This window comes from Myodes glareolus, chromosome 1 (genome assembly GCF_982192425.1).
Source record: "Myodes glareolus chromosome 1, mMyoGla1.1, whole genome shotgun sequence".
Classification (NCBI taxonomy): Eukaryota; Metazoa; Chordata; class Mammalia; order Rodentia; family Cricetidae; genus Myodes; species Myodes glareolus.
The window spans coordinates 64,288,151-64,304,401 of record NC_142026.1 but is presented as its reverse complement, the minus strand read 5'-3'; the positions used below and the strand labels follow the sequence as shown (position 1 = coordinate 64,304,401).

Genomic DNA, 16,251 nt, shown 5'->3' with positions numbered 1-16,251 from the left:
GAAGCAGAGGGCAGTGGGATCCTTGCAAGGGTTCCCATAGCTGGGAGCAACCCCCGCCTCAAAATGACTCCAGAGGCCTTCACATTTATAAAAACCGCAGATTTATTCAGCGAGGGCCCGTGTCCAAGAAGCTAAGGTGTGAAAGTCGGAGGACCTATTTTTCCTCTTCTCCTTCCCTCTCACTTCATCTTCCCAGAGGGCAAAAATGGTCTGGACCCTGAAATCCTAACCCAAAAAAAAAAAAAACCCACAAAACTGAGATTCCAAAAAAGTTAAAGAATCTTAATTCCTCATAGAAAAGAGGGAGGAGCCAAGGTAAAGGGGGTGGTGTTCCTGGGGTGGGGGAAGTCCCGCCCACCTGCGTGGAAGCCTCCCCCCCTTACAGTGTTGCCTCCAATGGGACAAGCCTGGGGTTATGGCTTTTAAAAACTCTCACACCCCATTTTATCAAAACCAAAGAGAAAAAAATTTCCCTTCCCCCCACAACCCAAATATATATATATATACTTTTTCTTTAAAAAAAAAAAATCCAAGGCATTAAAGCGTTAAAGTGAATCCAGAACAAGGGAAGGTGAGATTCCCTCCTTCCTTCCCTTACTGTGGGGTTACTCAGTACATCCCCAGCAGAGGAACCAGCCCCAAGGGGATGGTGGAGGGGAAGGATCAAAGGGAACAAAGGGGTGGGACCTCCTTAGCCAATCAGCAGCCAGCATGGGTGTGGTCATGGCACCAGGGAGCCACACCCTCTGGAATCTTCCAAGTGGGACAGTGAGGGAGAATGTCTTCTGGTGTACTCTGGTCAAGTTGAGGCAGGGAAAGCAGGCGCCAGGCGGGAAGTCAGAAAGGAGACTGGTCTTCTGGGTCCCCATGGTCAAGGAGAACCCCGCTTCCTCAGCTCCTGGATAAAGGCTGGAAGGAGGGAAGAGGAAGAATTCAGGCCAGTCTCCATCCTCTTCCCTTCTAGGGGAGGTTCTTTCCACAAACACAAGGACCTTGCACTCTCTGCATCAGAACCAAAGTTCCTTACCTTCGATTATTTCCTCTTTCATTTTCTGCAGCTCCTTCCGCACTTCTTCCAGAAGCTCCTGAATAGAAACAATCGAGAGAGGCTCTGGACTGGCAGAAACAGTGACCTCTCTCTTATTTCAACTGTTCTGAAGTTTTTTAACAATTACTTAGTTGTGTGCTTGTGCCTGTCCGTGCATGAGCACATGCCACACAGCATGTGTAGAGGTCAGAGAACAGCTTGAGAGTTAGTTCACTCCTACCATGTGGGCTCTGAAGATGGAACTCAGGTTGTCAAGATCTGCAGGGGCAACTCTAGCTGCTGAGCCGTCATAACCAGGTGGAACCTAGGGCATCCCGAATGCTACCTAATACTACTGCTGAGCCACACCCAGCCCCTCACTGGGGGATTCTAGGCAGGGGCTCTACCACTGAGCCACACCCCAGCCCCTCACTGGGGGATTCTAGGCAGGGGCTCTACCACTGAGCAACACCCCAGCCCCTCACTGGGGGATTCTAGGCAGGGGCTCTACCACTGAGCCACACCCCAGCCCCTCACTGGGGGATTCTAGGCAGGGGCTCTACCACTGAGCAACACCCCAGCCCCTCACTGGGGGATTCTAGGCATTCTTCTACTGAGCAGGGTTCCCCCTCTCCCTTTCTTCTTGACTGAAAAGACAGGAAGCTGGTTCCACAACCCTTCCCACCTTCATCCTTTGACACAAATTGCCAAGGTCACAAAATGATGGGGATGTTGTATAGGAGAATTCTAGATCTTTGATTGCAGCAGAACAGCACTGGAGAACATCCAGTAAGAAGCTTGCCAAATGTGCATAATCTCCTGCCAACTCCACAAGAGATGGATAGCTGGAGCCACTGAACTGGGTACTCACAAGCACCAGTGAGAGACAGGCACTAGAAATTGGTGTTGGTTTCTGCCCACCTCTCCCCCCCCCCACGGACCCTACCCACCATCTCCCTTTTCAGACTGGCAGACTGAGGTTTCTAAGCCTTCTCTAGAATCATTCTGGACCCAGGTCTGTCTCTTGGCATCAAGAGAGCTGCTTCCCCAAGCTACCTGCTTCACTCTCTCCAAGTCAGAGTCATCACTGGAGCTGGGGGCGGAGTGGGCCTCGGAGGTCACAGAAGAGGAAGACTTCATCCTGCAAGCGTGAGTGTGAGACAGTCTGAGGTTAAAAGGGCACTGCTCCCCTTTCCTGGTCTAGGGTCACGGTATGTTCATCCTTGTTTTTAGTCTTTATTTATTTTTGGTTTTCTGAGACAAGGTTTCTCTGTAGCTTTGGAGCCTGTCCTGGAACTAGCTCTTGTAGACCAGGCTGGCCTCAAACTCACAGAGATCCTCCTGCCTCTGCCTCCCGAGTGCTGGGATTAAAGGCAAGCACCGGGATTAAAGGCGAGCGCCACCAACACCCAGCATGTTCTCCCATGTACAAGAGAAAAGTTCAACTTTTTTGAGAGGATACCGAATACGGATGGCCTACCTTGGCAGGGTTGTGCTGTTCTTCTCCCAGGGTCTCCGCACAGGTTCTGGGTGGATGGGGGAAGCAACAAATCAGAAAGCTCAGAGGCAATCATTGCCCCCCCCCCAAATATACCACCACCCAACCCACTAGGTCAAAGAACTATTTTAGAAAACTACAATCCCCAAGTATTATTTTCACAGTGAGTTTCCAATGTAAATGCTTTCAAAGCAGGAATAATGTACCCTGGGATTTGTAGTTTCTATGGTTAGACAGGGCTGTCACTCACCACTCTGGGCGGGGACTCGGGCCTCTGGCTCCTCCTGCTGGCGGTAAATAAAAGTGTCATAAACCACCCTTTATATGCCAATGTTCCTCTTCCAGGTCCAAAGCCAGAACAACCCTGTCACACCTCCTCCCTGCCCGAGAGAGTGTACATCTTAAGAATATAGAGCAGTAAGAGTCCCCGACTTACACTAGCCGACTCGTCTTTGGGGGGCTTCTCCCCAACCTGTGTGGCTTTCCTTCTGCAGAGGGGCAAGCAAGAACAAGCCACAGTTCACGCTCCGCTACTCAATAGCACCCCTTCCTACTGCTATATTCCAGGATAATCTGAAGCTAAGAAGGGGCCTGCAAGATGGCTCAGTGGATAGAGTTACTTGCCACCAAGCAAGCCAGATCACCTGATTTAACCCCAGGAACCCATGTAAAGTTGAAAGTAGAGAACTAGCCAGGCAGCGTAGCACACGCCTTTAATCCCAGCACTTGGGAGGCAGAAGCAGGTGAATCTCTCTTAGTTTGAGGCCATCCTGGTCTACAGAGTGAGTTCCAGGACAGCCAAAGATACACAGAGAAACCCTATCTCAAAAAACCAAAAAGAAAAAAGAAAGTAGAGAACTAAATCTTGCAGATTATCCTCTAACTTCCAAATCTGTAACCACATATATAAATAAACACACTCTCACACACAATACGCACAAACTGAAAATAAATAAATGTAGTAATTTTTTTAAAGGGGGGGGGGCCGGCAGATCTCTGTGACTTCAAAGTCAGCCTGGTCTACATAGTGTCTCAAAAAACAAAAATAGATGAGAACTGAATGGCACAAGCCTGTAATCCCAGTATTGAGAAACAGAGGCAGGAGACTCTTTCTAAATCCCAGCCCAGTCAGGGCTGAGAACAGCAACAACAACAATCCTGCTATGGGCCAGTGAGATGGTTCAGTGCGTAAGGGTGCTTGCTGCCAAGCCTGACAACATGAGTTCGATTCCCAGAACCCACATGGTGAAAGGTGAGAAATGACTCCTCCCGGGTGCCAAGGGCAAATCATACAGACGATGAGGAAAAGTCAACAACTTAGGGGGAAAGCCGGCTCCTCCAAAGGACCCGAATTCAATTCGTGAACTGAATGAGCACCTACATGCAGTTCACGATTGTCTATAACTCCAGTTCCAGGGGACCTGACACCCGTGGCAAAGCACCAATGCACGTTAAATAAAAATAAATAAATAACTTTTTTTGTTTGTTTGTTTTGTTTTTTTACAAAAATACTCAGTTTAGAGACTGTTCCTCTAGAATTTGGAGGGGTTCCCCATAATTCTCATGTCTGGAAATCGTAAGAACTGTAAGGCCGAGAAAGTTTCTAGATCAGCAAGCTGAGATTCTTAAGAACCCAAGCTTCTGGAACATTTAAGGGGAATCGCCTAGGGTTGTAGCACTGAGTGTCAGGGACCTCAGAGGATGACTGCCACACAAAGAAACAAAGAAGCCAGGTACAGCTGGGCCATCCTAGAACTCAAGTCTGAGAGACAGAGGATAGGGTTCTGCATGGGTTAGACATGAGAGGGAGGAGTACCATCAGCACCCCCAAAGCCTAATCCCAAAACTGTCACATATGGCTGTCTTCTGAAGGACCCAGGCTCACCTCCGGGCCAGCATGGCGTTCATCTCTTCCATAAGCCCGCCAGTGCTTCGACTACTCTCAGCTTTGGGGGCCAAGGGCCCCCCAGAGGCCTCCTCCTGCTGTAGGAATGAAAAAGGGGAGAGGGCTTCAAAGGCAGGCCAGGTCACAGCCCAGCTCTCTTGTGACACCTTTTAGGGGATTCTGACTACTGCCCATTGTCCCCTCAGGGCTTCATCTCCCAGCAGTCCTAGCGGCTCACCTTGCTTACTTTCCTGAGTTTGGCTCCAGCAATGGCAGCAGCTAGGCCCGTGGCTCCGGAACCCCCACCACTGGGGCCCTGAGCTGTAGGGAGTGGGGGTGCAGGGGGTGGGGCTCCCCCTGCTCCATGACCTGCAGCAGATACCCCTGAGGGGGGCAGACCTGGGGGTGGAGGGGGACCCGGAGGCGGGGGAGGTCCTGGAGGTGGAGGTGGACCCCCAGCTTGGGGAGTAGGTGGGGCTCCTGCAATAAATACACAACAGCATTGCGGAGAGAGAAGCCTTCTTCTTTGTCCAGCCTGCCCAACCCGGTCCTCCAGGGAGGTCCCCACGACCCAGCGGCTGAGTAATCACCTGCATTGGAGACACGGCGCTCCATGTGCTCAGGTTGCCTGTGCAGGGGAAAAGAAACTTCCTTCAGCGCCCAGGCCAGACTAGCCACCGGGACAGAAGTCTCCGGTTCCTCGCTGAGAGGTAGCTCACTGGCAAGGCCAGTGCCTGTCTCCTACATACATCTTCCGAGGGCCCAGGGAAGGAAGGATGAAAATGGGAACCAGGAGGCACCGATAGGGCCTGGATGCAAGCATTCTTTCCAGCTGATTACAAAGTGGCCAAAGGTTTCAGAAAGCTGTGGAACCCCAGTGTGGAGTCGGGGGCACCAGAATGGTGCATTCGCTTATCAGATTCTTGGATGTGGGGGGTGTCAGTTTTTCTTTTTCTTTTTTTTCCTACTGAGACGGGGTCTCACTGGGTAGCCTTGGCTAGCTTAGAACGCACTCTGTAGGCCAGTGGAGTCTGACTTGCCCACCCGCCTGCCTCTGCCCTTCGAAGGCTTGGAATTAAAGGCATTCTCCAGCATTTCAGGCAAGGGGTTTACTATAACAGGGTCTCAGGCTGAATTCACTATGTAGCACAGGCTAGCCTCAAACTCTTGGCAATCCTCCTGCCTCAGCATCCTGTGCACTGGCACTAGGCCCAGCTTTGCAGTCTGTTTACTGAACTCCAGGAGCTTGGAGAGTGATGTCTGAGTGCTGTGTGCTTCTAGACTCTTGGGCGTTGGACTTTTCTAGAAAGCAAAAGGGCAGGGTTCTGAACCTGGGGAGCTAAGGGACATCCTAAAGGGAGGGTCCCCACCTTTTCGGTTGTTCCACCTCCTCTGGGGAGGGGCCGTTCTGCGCAGACCAAGCAGGGGGTGCTGGGGCTGGGGGAGGCCCACCTCCTGGAAGGTGAAGGGAAAGGCACAGTGAGAAGAAGCTCCACCCTTCTTACGGTTCTGTTCCTCCATAGCGGGCAGCATGCAGGAAAGACAGCAAGGAGCAGCCTCCCTGGGCCTGAGCTGCTGTCAGGTGGGTGCTGTTGACACCCAAGGGACACAGAGGTGCCACACTAGTTGTTAATCCGTGTGGGCTGGAAATCTGCAGGAACAATCACTTTTGCAGCCCTGAGGAACCGGACACAGTGCAGCAGCCTAAGACACAACCTTGAAAGGGCTGTCTGAGGGGCCTACGGGTGTGACTCGGTGGTACAGCCCCTGCCTAGAACCTCCTAGGGAGGTGATGGGGGCGTGGCTCAGTGGTAGAGACCCCGCTTAGAGAGTCCAAGGCCTCTGTTCCCAGCACTTGGGAGGCAGAGGCAGGTGGGTCTCTGTGAGCCTGAAGCCAGATAAAGCTATGTAGAAAAGCCTTGCCTCAAAAAAAAAAAAAAAAAAAAAAAGCCTCCTATGGGGGTTAAGGCAGCTGTGGCTGAGCCTGAAGGCCTGAGCTCAGTCCCTGGGTCCACAGGGTAGAAGGAGAGAACAGGCACCCACCAGGTGTCCTCACTCGCGCACAAACACCAGCTCCCAGTGTGCACACACTAAATGAATAAATGTAATTTAAAACCTTTAGAGAAGTAGAAATAGCACAGGGAGACTTCATTTCCTACTAGGATGGTACTCTGGGCCTGGCATACACTGGGCAAGCCTGTATCACTGAGCCTTTGCTTTATATCGAATCTGGCTATGTAGCCCAGGCTGGTTCAGGACTCTCCATCCTCCCATGCCCCACCTTCTCAAAGGCTCGTATTACAAGTACGTGCCACCATGACCAACATGGAGCACAGTGGAGGCTGGACCGACAGACATCTTGGTCCAGCACACGATCACAGTGAACATGCTATCTCGCCTCGGCATACACCCGGCATGGACAACTCTCTCACGGGAGTTTCCATGCTATCCGTGGGTTAGCTGACTTGGATAGGTAGACCCAAGCCCCAAAGGGCAGGAGAGCAGCTTCAGGCTGCATTGCACTGCTGTTCACCCCAACCCCCATTTAAAAACATTATGTGTATGGGTGCTTTGCCCACATAGACATGTCTGTGTGTTACATGTGTGCCTAGTCCCCACAAAGGCCAGAAGATGTCAGATCCTCAGGGACTGTGAGTCATTCACCACATGGGTGCAGAGAATCAAACTCAGAAGAAATGCTCTTAACACTGAGTGATCTCTTCAGCCCCCCAAAACATGTACACACACATATGCACATATATACACATACTTTTTAAAGATAGAATCTTACGTAGCTCAGGCTAGTCTCGGCCTTGTTGGGTAGCTGAGGATGGCCTTCATCTCATTATTCTCCCGTCTCCACTGGCTTATGGCTGAGTGACAGGCATGTGCCACCAGGCCTAGTTCAGCTCTCTACCTACAGACTGCTGTTCCAAGTCTGATTTTATTTATTTATTCATCTGTGACAGGGTCTTGCTATGTCATCCAAGCTCACCTGGGACTTGTTATAATCCTCCTGCCTCAGCCTCCCAAGTGCAGGGATTAAAAGTGTGAGTCCCAGCGCCATTCCACCTGCCCATCTAACCTTCCAAGGCCTCTAGGGCACTGGCCATGCCGGCTGCAAACTGTGCTGCATCCTCCTTGCTGCCGAAGTTGAGGCCCCAGACCTGGCGGGCATCGCGCCACTGATGGAAGATGGGAGTGGCCTGATTGTACTTGACACCCCGGATGATGGCACAGTTGATAACCACCTACAAGAAGGAACAGGTTGGTGGAGGGTGACAAGTGCTCGGTGGCAGGAAGACGGGGGACAGAAGATAGGAGAGGGAGCCCATACCTGCTGGTCTGGCTGCAGCTTGCGGCCAACAACTCGAAAGGAGTTGGCAGTGGGGTTGTGGTAGATCTGGACGCGGCTGAAGGCCTGGGGACCGGTGCCAGCAGGGAGCCATCGCTTATTGCCGTCATCATAAAGCATCACAGTGGCCCGGCTGGAACAGATGACCGTTTCGCTGCCAGGAGAGAGAGCAGAGGGCCAGTCACACTCTCCTAGTGGGTCTCCGTGACGTGACAAGAGGCAGTCACATTCTCCTAGTAGGTCTCTGTGATGTGACAGGGGGCAGTCACATTCTCCTAGTGGGTCTCTGTGACATGACAGGGGGCAGTCACATTCTCCTAGTGGGTTTCCGTGATGTGACAAGGGGCAGTCACATTCTCCTAGTGGGTCTCCGTGACGTGACAAGCATGTGAGGAAGAGCATAGAGAGGGAGATGGAGAGATGGGGACAGACATACTCCCAGAAACCCAGACAGAGCATGACACACAGTCAGAAGATACCAAATGGAGAAAAGTGAGAAAAGACAGAAGAACAAAGCAAAGCATGACCCAGAGAGGTGGCTCAGTCGATAAAAAAAAAAAAAAAAAAAAAAAGGTGCCAGACGCCAAACTGAGGACTCAAGGTCAATCTCCTAGGTCCATAAAGAAGAAACAGAAAACTGATTGCACATATAACCCCCCAGTGAGGGGCTGGAAGTGTGGCTCAGTGGTAGAGCCCCTGCCTAGAATCCCCCAGTGAGGGCTGAGGTGTGGCTCAGTGGTAGAGCCCCTGCCTAGAATCCCCCAGTGAGGGCTGGGGTATGGCTCAGTGGTAGAGTGCTCCTCTGCCCAGCTTCCTCAAGGCCCTTGGTGGAATCCACAGCACTATTTTAAAAAGATACAGACTGACAGAGGACGACGCTGTGGGAAGAGATGGACAGGCAGGCCGTACACAGGAAGAGGCAGATAAGTAGGGCCCAAAGGCTTGAGGTGAGGACCAGCAGCTTGCTCAGGGTCTTGGGCTCAGCCTCTAGAGCCTTAATCAAAAGCGAATACAGGTTGACTAGAAAAGGCAGAGATGCCAGAACTTGTAGACAACCGAGAAGTGAGGTTAGAACAGCTCCCGTCTGGCCTCAGTTTCCCCCCTCTAGCCCCACCTCTGCTCTCTGCTCAGATCAGAAGAGGAACCTACAACTGAAGGGCAGGAAGTGTGAGGAAGGAAAGATCTGGATCTTTCCTGGTGTACTTCCCCAGGGGCTGCTTTTACTGGCCACCTGGTCCTTCTGGTTCCCCAAGGCACAAACAGCCATTTGGCTTACATTCCAGGCTGCACTGTCACGCCCTGTGGCTGGGGATGGAGACACAGCGGTGGCCCAGACAGACCTCCCTGCCACCAGTGTGTTCAGGAACTAAGGAACACCTACCTCAGGGAGTAGTTGGCCCAGCCTGGGGGCCCGGAGTGGGGGGAGGAGGGCCACTGGCTAATACATGACAAGTCAGCTCAGGTTTGGAGTCTGACACCACAGACCTGGGTTCAAACCCCCCCACCGAAGTCATCTTCCACACGACCCAGAGAGCTGATTCCCCTCCTCACTCAGGGAAGACATGATGGGCCCCACCTCCCAAAGGCTGTGAGGAGGAATGAGTTTAGTTAAAAGACTGGGCATGGTTCCGAGTATATACTGAGTACTCTGTCACTCAGTACTGGGGTGCTGAGTGCTCAGTACTGCCAGTACTAGGGTGCCCTGAACATCTCCATCACACAAGACTCCCCCCTCCCACACCTGTCCTGGGAGGTTCAGTTCTCCTCCAGGGCAGGCACTAGGGCTCCAGACAGGAAGTAACTTGGCCAAGGTCACACACAGACAGGGGAAGTGGGAGGAGCGTAGGCCCCACCTACCCCCACCAGACAGGGGAAGTAAGGGAAGCCCACCCCACCCCCACCAGGCTTTTTCCTCAAAAGAAGAAGTTTGTGGTTCCCAGGGGAGAGAAACTGCACCCCACAACGGCGGGTCTGGGGTCTGGGGTCTGGGGTGTGACGCCTTGCCGCAGAGTTCAGCAGGGAAAGCCCCTTGCCAGGCCTGGGCACTGCAGACTGTGCCGAGCACCCAACTTTGCATATATGCTGCTTCGCTATCACCAGCGCTTTAGCCGGGCCCAGGCCTTGAGCCTTCCCGTCTCAGTCTGTGCCCCTGCAACCCTTCAGAATGGATGCTGTTCCTCCAGGGCAGCGGAGAGGGCCCAGAGAGGTTGAGTAACTCACCCATAGTCACACAGCCCCTACGTGGCAGAACGAGGCTCTAAAGCCAGATGGCTCCCAGGTCCCTGTCTTAACCACAGAGCTGTGTGTCCTATGCACATTACAGGCATCATTTGAAACAAGCATAGCTTCAGGGACTGTTTCTGGCTCAGACACCCTTGGCAGGGCAGGGTTAAAGCCTCACCCACACCTGCCACCCACACCCTGGGCAGACTCTGGCCAGATGCCCAGGTTATCACTGCCCCACCCAGGTGCACTTTGGCCTCCCAGGTGGTCCTGCCCTGCCTGCCGTGGCTCTGGTCCTCTGGTCCAGAGAGAACACTGCTGGCCGGGTAACCCCAATCTCAGTGTGCTCCAAAGCCAGGTCCGCTGTGGCTCCAAGGCTTGGGAGGTCCCTTGTGCGCACCGCTGTATCCTTCATTCTGTTCCTGCATCCCCTCTCCCCTGGCTCATCCTGGCTCTGTCTAGATGGCATCCCCACCAGAAGCCCTCCACCTCCTCTGCACCAGCAATCCTTCCTGCTCGGCAGGCTGAGACACCCTTGCCGCTCAAGCCCAAGAGAAAAACAAAAAACCAGAACCAGCCTCAGGTGGATGGGGCCTGAGTCCTTTGTCATCTCAGCACTCAGGAGGCAAAGGCGAAGGAAAATCTGCTGTGCTACACAGTGCCACCCTGTCACAAATAAACACCAAACGAGGACTGGCGCGGTGGTGAGGGTGCTGCCTCCAAGCCTCAGGACTGGAGTTCAATCCCGGAAGCACACATTGGCGGAAGGGGAGAATGGACGGACTCCCACAAGTTTTCCTCTCACCATCACATACCCAAAATCAAAATAAATGATTAAAAAAAAATCCTTAAAACAGGCAAGCAGGTCCTGGAGAGATGGCTCAGAGGTTAAGAGCACTGGCTGCTCTTCTGAGGTCCTGAGTTCAATTCCCAGCACCCACACTGTGGCCCACAACCTCCCAAACCTTAAGGGAAAACAACAACAAAAAACAAACAAACAAAAAAACAGGCCAGGCAGTGGTGGTGCAAGCTTTTAATTCCTGTACTCAGGAGACAGAGGCAGGTGGATGTTTGCGAGTTCGAGACCAGTGCGGCTGGGGCTGTTATACAGAGAAACCTGCCTCAAGAGAAAAAAAAAAGTGCTTAAAACAGAAAAGGTTAAGAAATAGTGAATCAGGTCAAAAGCACGAAAATTTGGAAGTGTGTTTTCCTCCCAGACCCTAGTCACCTTAGAAGCTGCCTGTGTCAGCTGCCACCTTTTTTTTTTTTAATAAGCAGCACCCCTTTGAGTCACACTCCTTTGCCTTTTTAAAAATATCAACCCCCACTGTTTTCTCATCTTTCAATGAGGTTAGGCGTTGGTTCAAATGGGAGCCTCCGGGGCTCACTTGCTCTCTCCCTGGCTGTGTGATCTCTGCCAAGTGTCTTCACCTCTCTGTGTCTGCATTTCATCACGTATCACAGGCTAGACCCTAGTCTAGCTCATCAGTTTGCTGAATGCTGCCGGTGGAGATGGAGCCCAAAGCTGGGAATAGCGTGGCTGACCTTCGGATGTCAGTGGCTACTGTGGAGTCTGCTCTTTACAACTGCTGAGTTGTAAAGTCCTAAGTGCCAGTGCCATTCCAGGTCCTCGGGATGCGAAGGGAGCAAAAGGGATCCTTGAGGACCTGATGTTTCAGCAGAGGAAATAAAGGAGGGTTAACTATTCTGGGCTAGACAGCGTAAGCCTGGGATCTTGTTCTGGGAGGCAGAGGCAGGAGGATCTTTGTATGACTTCAAGTCAGTCAGCCTACGCCACGTGGTGAGACTCTGTACCCACAAGGAGCTGCAATAGAAAATCCCCACAAGAGGGACACACCTGTGACCCCAGCTGTTGAGAGGTGGAAAGCTGGAAAGATGGCTCAGTCGTAAAGGTGACTGCTGCCAACCCTGAGGACCGGAGTTCAATTCCCAGCAGCCACATGGTGGATGGAAGGAGACCTGACTCCCACAGCTATTTCTAAATTCCACATCCCTCTCACACACACACCCTCACCAAAATAAATAAATGTAAAAACAAACAACTTTTTTTTCTAAGAAAAAAATTAGAACAGAAAATTACACAGCTAAGGAACCTGGCATGGACAGAGGGTGGTGGGGTGAGAGGCTGCAATTTCTTCCCGGGTCTCTGTCCTCCCTGGGCAGCTAGTCCCAGATTCCACACCGCCCCCCCCCCCCCCCCCCCCCGTGTAACCTCAGTTTCCAGCCCGAGAATTCCTAATTCACTGAATCTGTAATAAAAGTAAAAGGGGTCAACAGAGGCCTGAACCGGCAACCCTGCAACTGACACCCACCACCACCACCACCACACACACACACACACACACACACACCCGCCTTGGCAGCTGGGAGTCCCAAGAGGGAGAGGACAAAGGTGACCAAGTGCAGGCACCTTCCTCATTCGAGTCTGGCCCTTCCTGCTGCTGTTTACAACCCCCTTACCTCACCAGCTTCTTGCACCATGAAATTACACACACACACACACACACACACACACACACACGCATGTGCACACATTCACACCATCCTGAAGCAGGTCACATTGCTGTATGGAGTTTGGGGGTTTCAGTTTACTTCCTCCATCCAGGCCTCCCTCAGTTTCTCCTAAGTGAAAAGGATGATTAAGGTGCTTGCTTATTAATTAGACAGTTGATTTACCGAAACAGGCTCGGTGCAGCCCAGACTGACCAAGAACCTACTTCCTCTGTAGCCCACGCTGACCTCAAATTTGCTACATGGCAGAGGATGACTTTAGGGAGAAAATGTTTTTTTAATCATAAAAGTGTGTTATTTGTACAAAAACAAAACAAAAGCCCGGCACAAATGATTCTATTTTCCTTTTTCTATAATACCACTATATGTAGACAGTCCCAGGCACAAATTCAAACGTTACTACCCCCAAACTCTTTGATTTTTATATATTTACTTTTGATACAGGGACTCAGTAGCCCAAACTGCCCTCCAAGTGGTAGTTCCAAGTGCTACCGTTACAAGCATGAGTCATGGCACTGAACTCCCAAACTGTTAAATTTTAATAGGTCATTTCCTTAATGTTTCTGTGCCTCCGTTTTACTACCTGTAAAATGGGGGCAAGACCAGGACACAAGCTTGCACTAGTATCACACTTAACTATAGTGGAGGTTTAAAATGGAATCAGACCCATATTACAGCGTCTGGCACAAAGATGCGTGGCTGAACCCGCCTCAACATTTCAAAATAAAATAACAGTTGCTGCTTCTGTTATTATTGCAAGGGGAAAGGAATGAACCCAAATGCTTTCAGAAGTCTGTCTGCCCAAGAGCCTTCAGACCTCTGACCCCTGCTCTGCCTTTCCAGCTCCCGGATGCAGCAGACACTCGACAAATATTTGTCAAACTGGGAGAAAAAGAACCATATCTTGTAATTTTCCATCTCAGCTACCTCCCTTCCCACTGCCCCCAGGGTTGTCCCCAGTCAAACCAGTCCGCCCTCTTCCCCAACACAGCCCAAGAACCTCTGAGGACCCTGGACCCAGGTTTCTCAGTCTCGGGGCCTCAGTTTACCCAGGTGAAAATAGGGGATGGGTCTCTTGCACTCTCTCTTTTACTCCTAGTTCTCCTAGGATTAAAGTGACAGCCCAGGACCCTCCACCCTCAGGGGAGGGAGGTTTGTCACAGCCAGAGGGGGGCGGGCTTCGGGAGGACTGGGGTTAGGGGTGGGGGTGCAGGGGGCCGGCCTAGACGTTGCTCCTGCCCTTTTACGGTCTCAGCGAGTGAGGCGGCACTAACTCGGACATCCGCCATCCGCCTTCCACCGGGCCTGGGACCGGAAACGGGTGGGGGAGGGGCGGGACTGGGGGCAGCAGGAGAAGAGGCGGGGGGGGGGGGGACGACGAGTGAAGGAACTGACCCCCTTTCGGGGGACAGCACTCCCGTGGGGGAGGGAAGGGCAGACAGGAAGTCTCCAGAGTGTCTCGATGTCCCTTCTAGCTCCAGATCCCAACACTCCCACATGCCAAGGAACAGACGTGTGAGGGTGGGAGGGGTCCTCGCTCAGGGTCCTAGACAGGAAAGTCACCCTGATGTCAGAGGGCAAGAGTGGAGGATGTGCACACGGGGGTTAAGCCCAAACTGTCCCCAGGAGACTCCTCCCCTAGCCAGGGGCTTTGGGGCAGGAAGTCCCAGCCAAAGTGGAGGAAGGGAGATAGTATTGTCAAGATGTAGCCCCAAGGGAGAGATTATGGGGGCGCTGAGGGGAGGCCTCTGCCGGCCCAGGCCCCGCCCTCAGGTGAGCCCAGAAGTTCAGGGCAGGTCCAGAGAAGTCATTAAAAAAATAAATAAATGAATCCCTAGGTCTCCCTTACCCCTAAGATTAAATTCCTGAGAAGAAAGCTGGAGGAAGCTGGTAAGCCTGGGTTCCTGAGGGAGAAGGCTGTGACCTTGACGCTTTCCAGCGCCCCCTCTCCAATCCCACGGCTTGGGGAAGGGGGGTGACACCGGGCGACATTGAGAGCCCAGGGGGAGGGACCCTGATGTGGGGAAAGCAGCTGGCCCACAGTGCTCACTCGGGGGCCCGCCCCCCACACCAGCTGTCTCGACAGGTGAGTCAAGAAGACAAAGGCCCCCCTCCCCCAGCTGCCGCGCCCCCTCCTACCCGGGCCACCAGGTGCGGGGCGCGGGGGGGGGGCAGAGCCGCCCTGGGCCTGGAGTGAGTGCTCCCGGGCCCTAGGACCCAGCTGGGGTACCTAGCGGGAGAGAAGTCCATCCAGACCCTCCAGGCCCCGTGGGTCAGATTCGCAAACCCCCTCCACAGGAGAATCTCCGTATCCCCAAATTTAGAGGCATGAAGAAGTAACCCCGAAGTTAAGGACCGCTGTCCCGTTCCAGGACGTTCATCCAGCGCTCCAGACGCAGGGGTCCGAAGACCACTACCCGAGGTTCAGAGTTTCAGGGCTCGGGTTCTCAAGCCAGCCTCCCACAACCTCCCCAAGACCTGGACTTGAGTTTGGGGCGGTAACTCTGAGTCCCGCTTAAACCGGATGGTTCTACCTATCCGCCAACTCGGAGGTGCTCCCTAAAAAGTCTTCAAATTCTGAGTCCCGAGAGCGCCCCTAAACCTGAAAGCCACCAGGAGAACCTCAGCCGGCGCCGCCTCAAGCCTTTGGGGAGTAGTGCGGAGAAAGTGGGTGTCGATATTTACAGATCGCTCCAGGAGGCATCGGCTCAGAGTTGGGACACCCAAAGCCCGGTGTCCCCTAAATCCAGCCCTGGACGAGCTGGGGTGAGGGGGACAAAGGCGGGGCGCCGAGCTGGCATGGAACCGGGCTGGGGGGTTCGGGGCTCACCTCATGGCTCCGCGGAGGGCGGGCGGCGCGCCCACGGGGAGTGCTCCCGGGGCGCCCCTGATTAGAAGTGCAGGGGTGCGGGGCTGGCTCCAGGTTCTGCTCAGTCTCTCTCGGGGTCCCGCCCCATAGAGTCCAGCTTCCTGGGGAGAACGTGGACCGGGCCGGGGCGGGTCCTCGGGCGCCTCCTCCCTCTGGTGCTCTGCTGGACTGAGATCCCCAGCGTTGGAAAGCGGGGTGGAGAGTCCGGACCTCTCCGGCGCACCCCCTCGGCCGACTGCACCTACGCGGTTACTCTTACTACTGTACTCTCTTTGCTACATTTCGTTCCAAAATTCCACTCCCCGCACCCACAATGCCCCGCGCCTTAAAGGGGCCGTGGACACCTCCAGGCGGGGGATGGAGAGCGTTTAAAAGGCAACGCGGAACCTTCGGCTTCCGCAATTGCACTCCTTCCCCAGCCTGGTGGCGTGGGGGTGCACCCTGAGCCTCACCCCCGAGTTGGAATGGAAAGCGTGATGGAAGAGAAGGGGCCTTTCTTTGATCTCTAGCTGTCTCCACTATAGAATTCTTAGGTATAGATCTGGGAGTGCAGGTTTTCGCGTCTTGCTCGCTCCGTGGACTTCTGCTCAGTTTAGGGTGGGGGCGGGGAGGCTCCCTAGTTAAGTAAGGGATCTCTTCAATTTCCACCTTTAAGTAACACTTTGGCAAGTCCCGTGTTTCCCCAGATCTCGCTTCTCAGGCCGGGCCCCACCCCTCGCCGCCCCCCACCCTCCTGGGGAAGGTGTGGAGGAAGTGAACGAGGGGGCGCGGCGGGGCCGCTGACTCACCGCCGCCGGGTCGCGGCTGGGGTGGGGGCGGGGGTGAAGGTGGGGATCGACTAGGTGCGCAGGAGTAGGGATGG

The 16,251-nt window shown here is 53.5% G+C and overlaps 1 protein-coding gene across 3 annotated transcripts; it reads right to left on the bottom strand.

Moving 5' to 3' along the window:
* Positions 1 to 78: 78 nt before the first annotated feature.
* Positions 79 to 15,964, bottom strand: Vasp (vasodilator stimulated phosphoprotein). 3 transcript variants are annotated; one of them, XM_048433358.3, is made up of 13 exons: positions 15,351 to 15,964; positions 7,748 to 7,919; positions 7,496 to 7,661; positions 5,781 to 5,865; positions 5,001 to 5,038; positions 4,649 to 4,890; positions 4,411 to 4,508; positions 2,962 to 3,013; positions 2,776 to 2,812; positions 2,508 to 2,553; positions 2,084 to 2,168; positions 1,028 to 1,085; positions 79 to 909 (listed from the first exon to the last, which is right to left on the bottom strand). In XM_048433358.3, exons 1-13 carry the CDS (start codon positions 15,353 to 15,355, stop codon positions 872 to 874), a joined length of 1,122 nt encoding a protein of 373 aa, XP_048289315.1. In that variant the 5' UTR covers positions 15,356 to 15,964; the 3' UTR covers positions 79 to 871. The 3 variants fall into 3 exon arrangements, with proteins under 3 accessions (XP_048289315.1, XP_048289316.1, XP_085549518.1); XM_048433359.3 differs by having other exon boundaries at positions 2,776 to 2,809; positions 15,351 to 15,961; XM_085693392.2 differs by lacking the exon at positions 15,351 to 15,964 and adding an exon at positions 9,986 to 10,123.
* Positions 15,965 to 16,251: the final 287 nt, after the last annotated feature.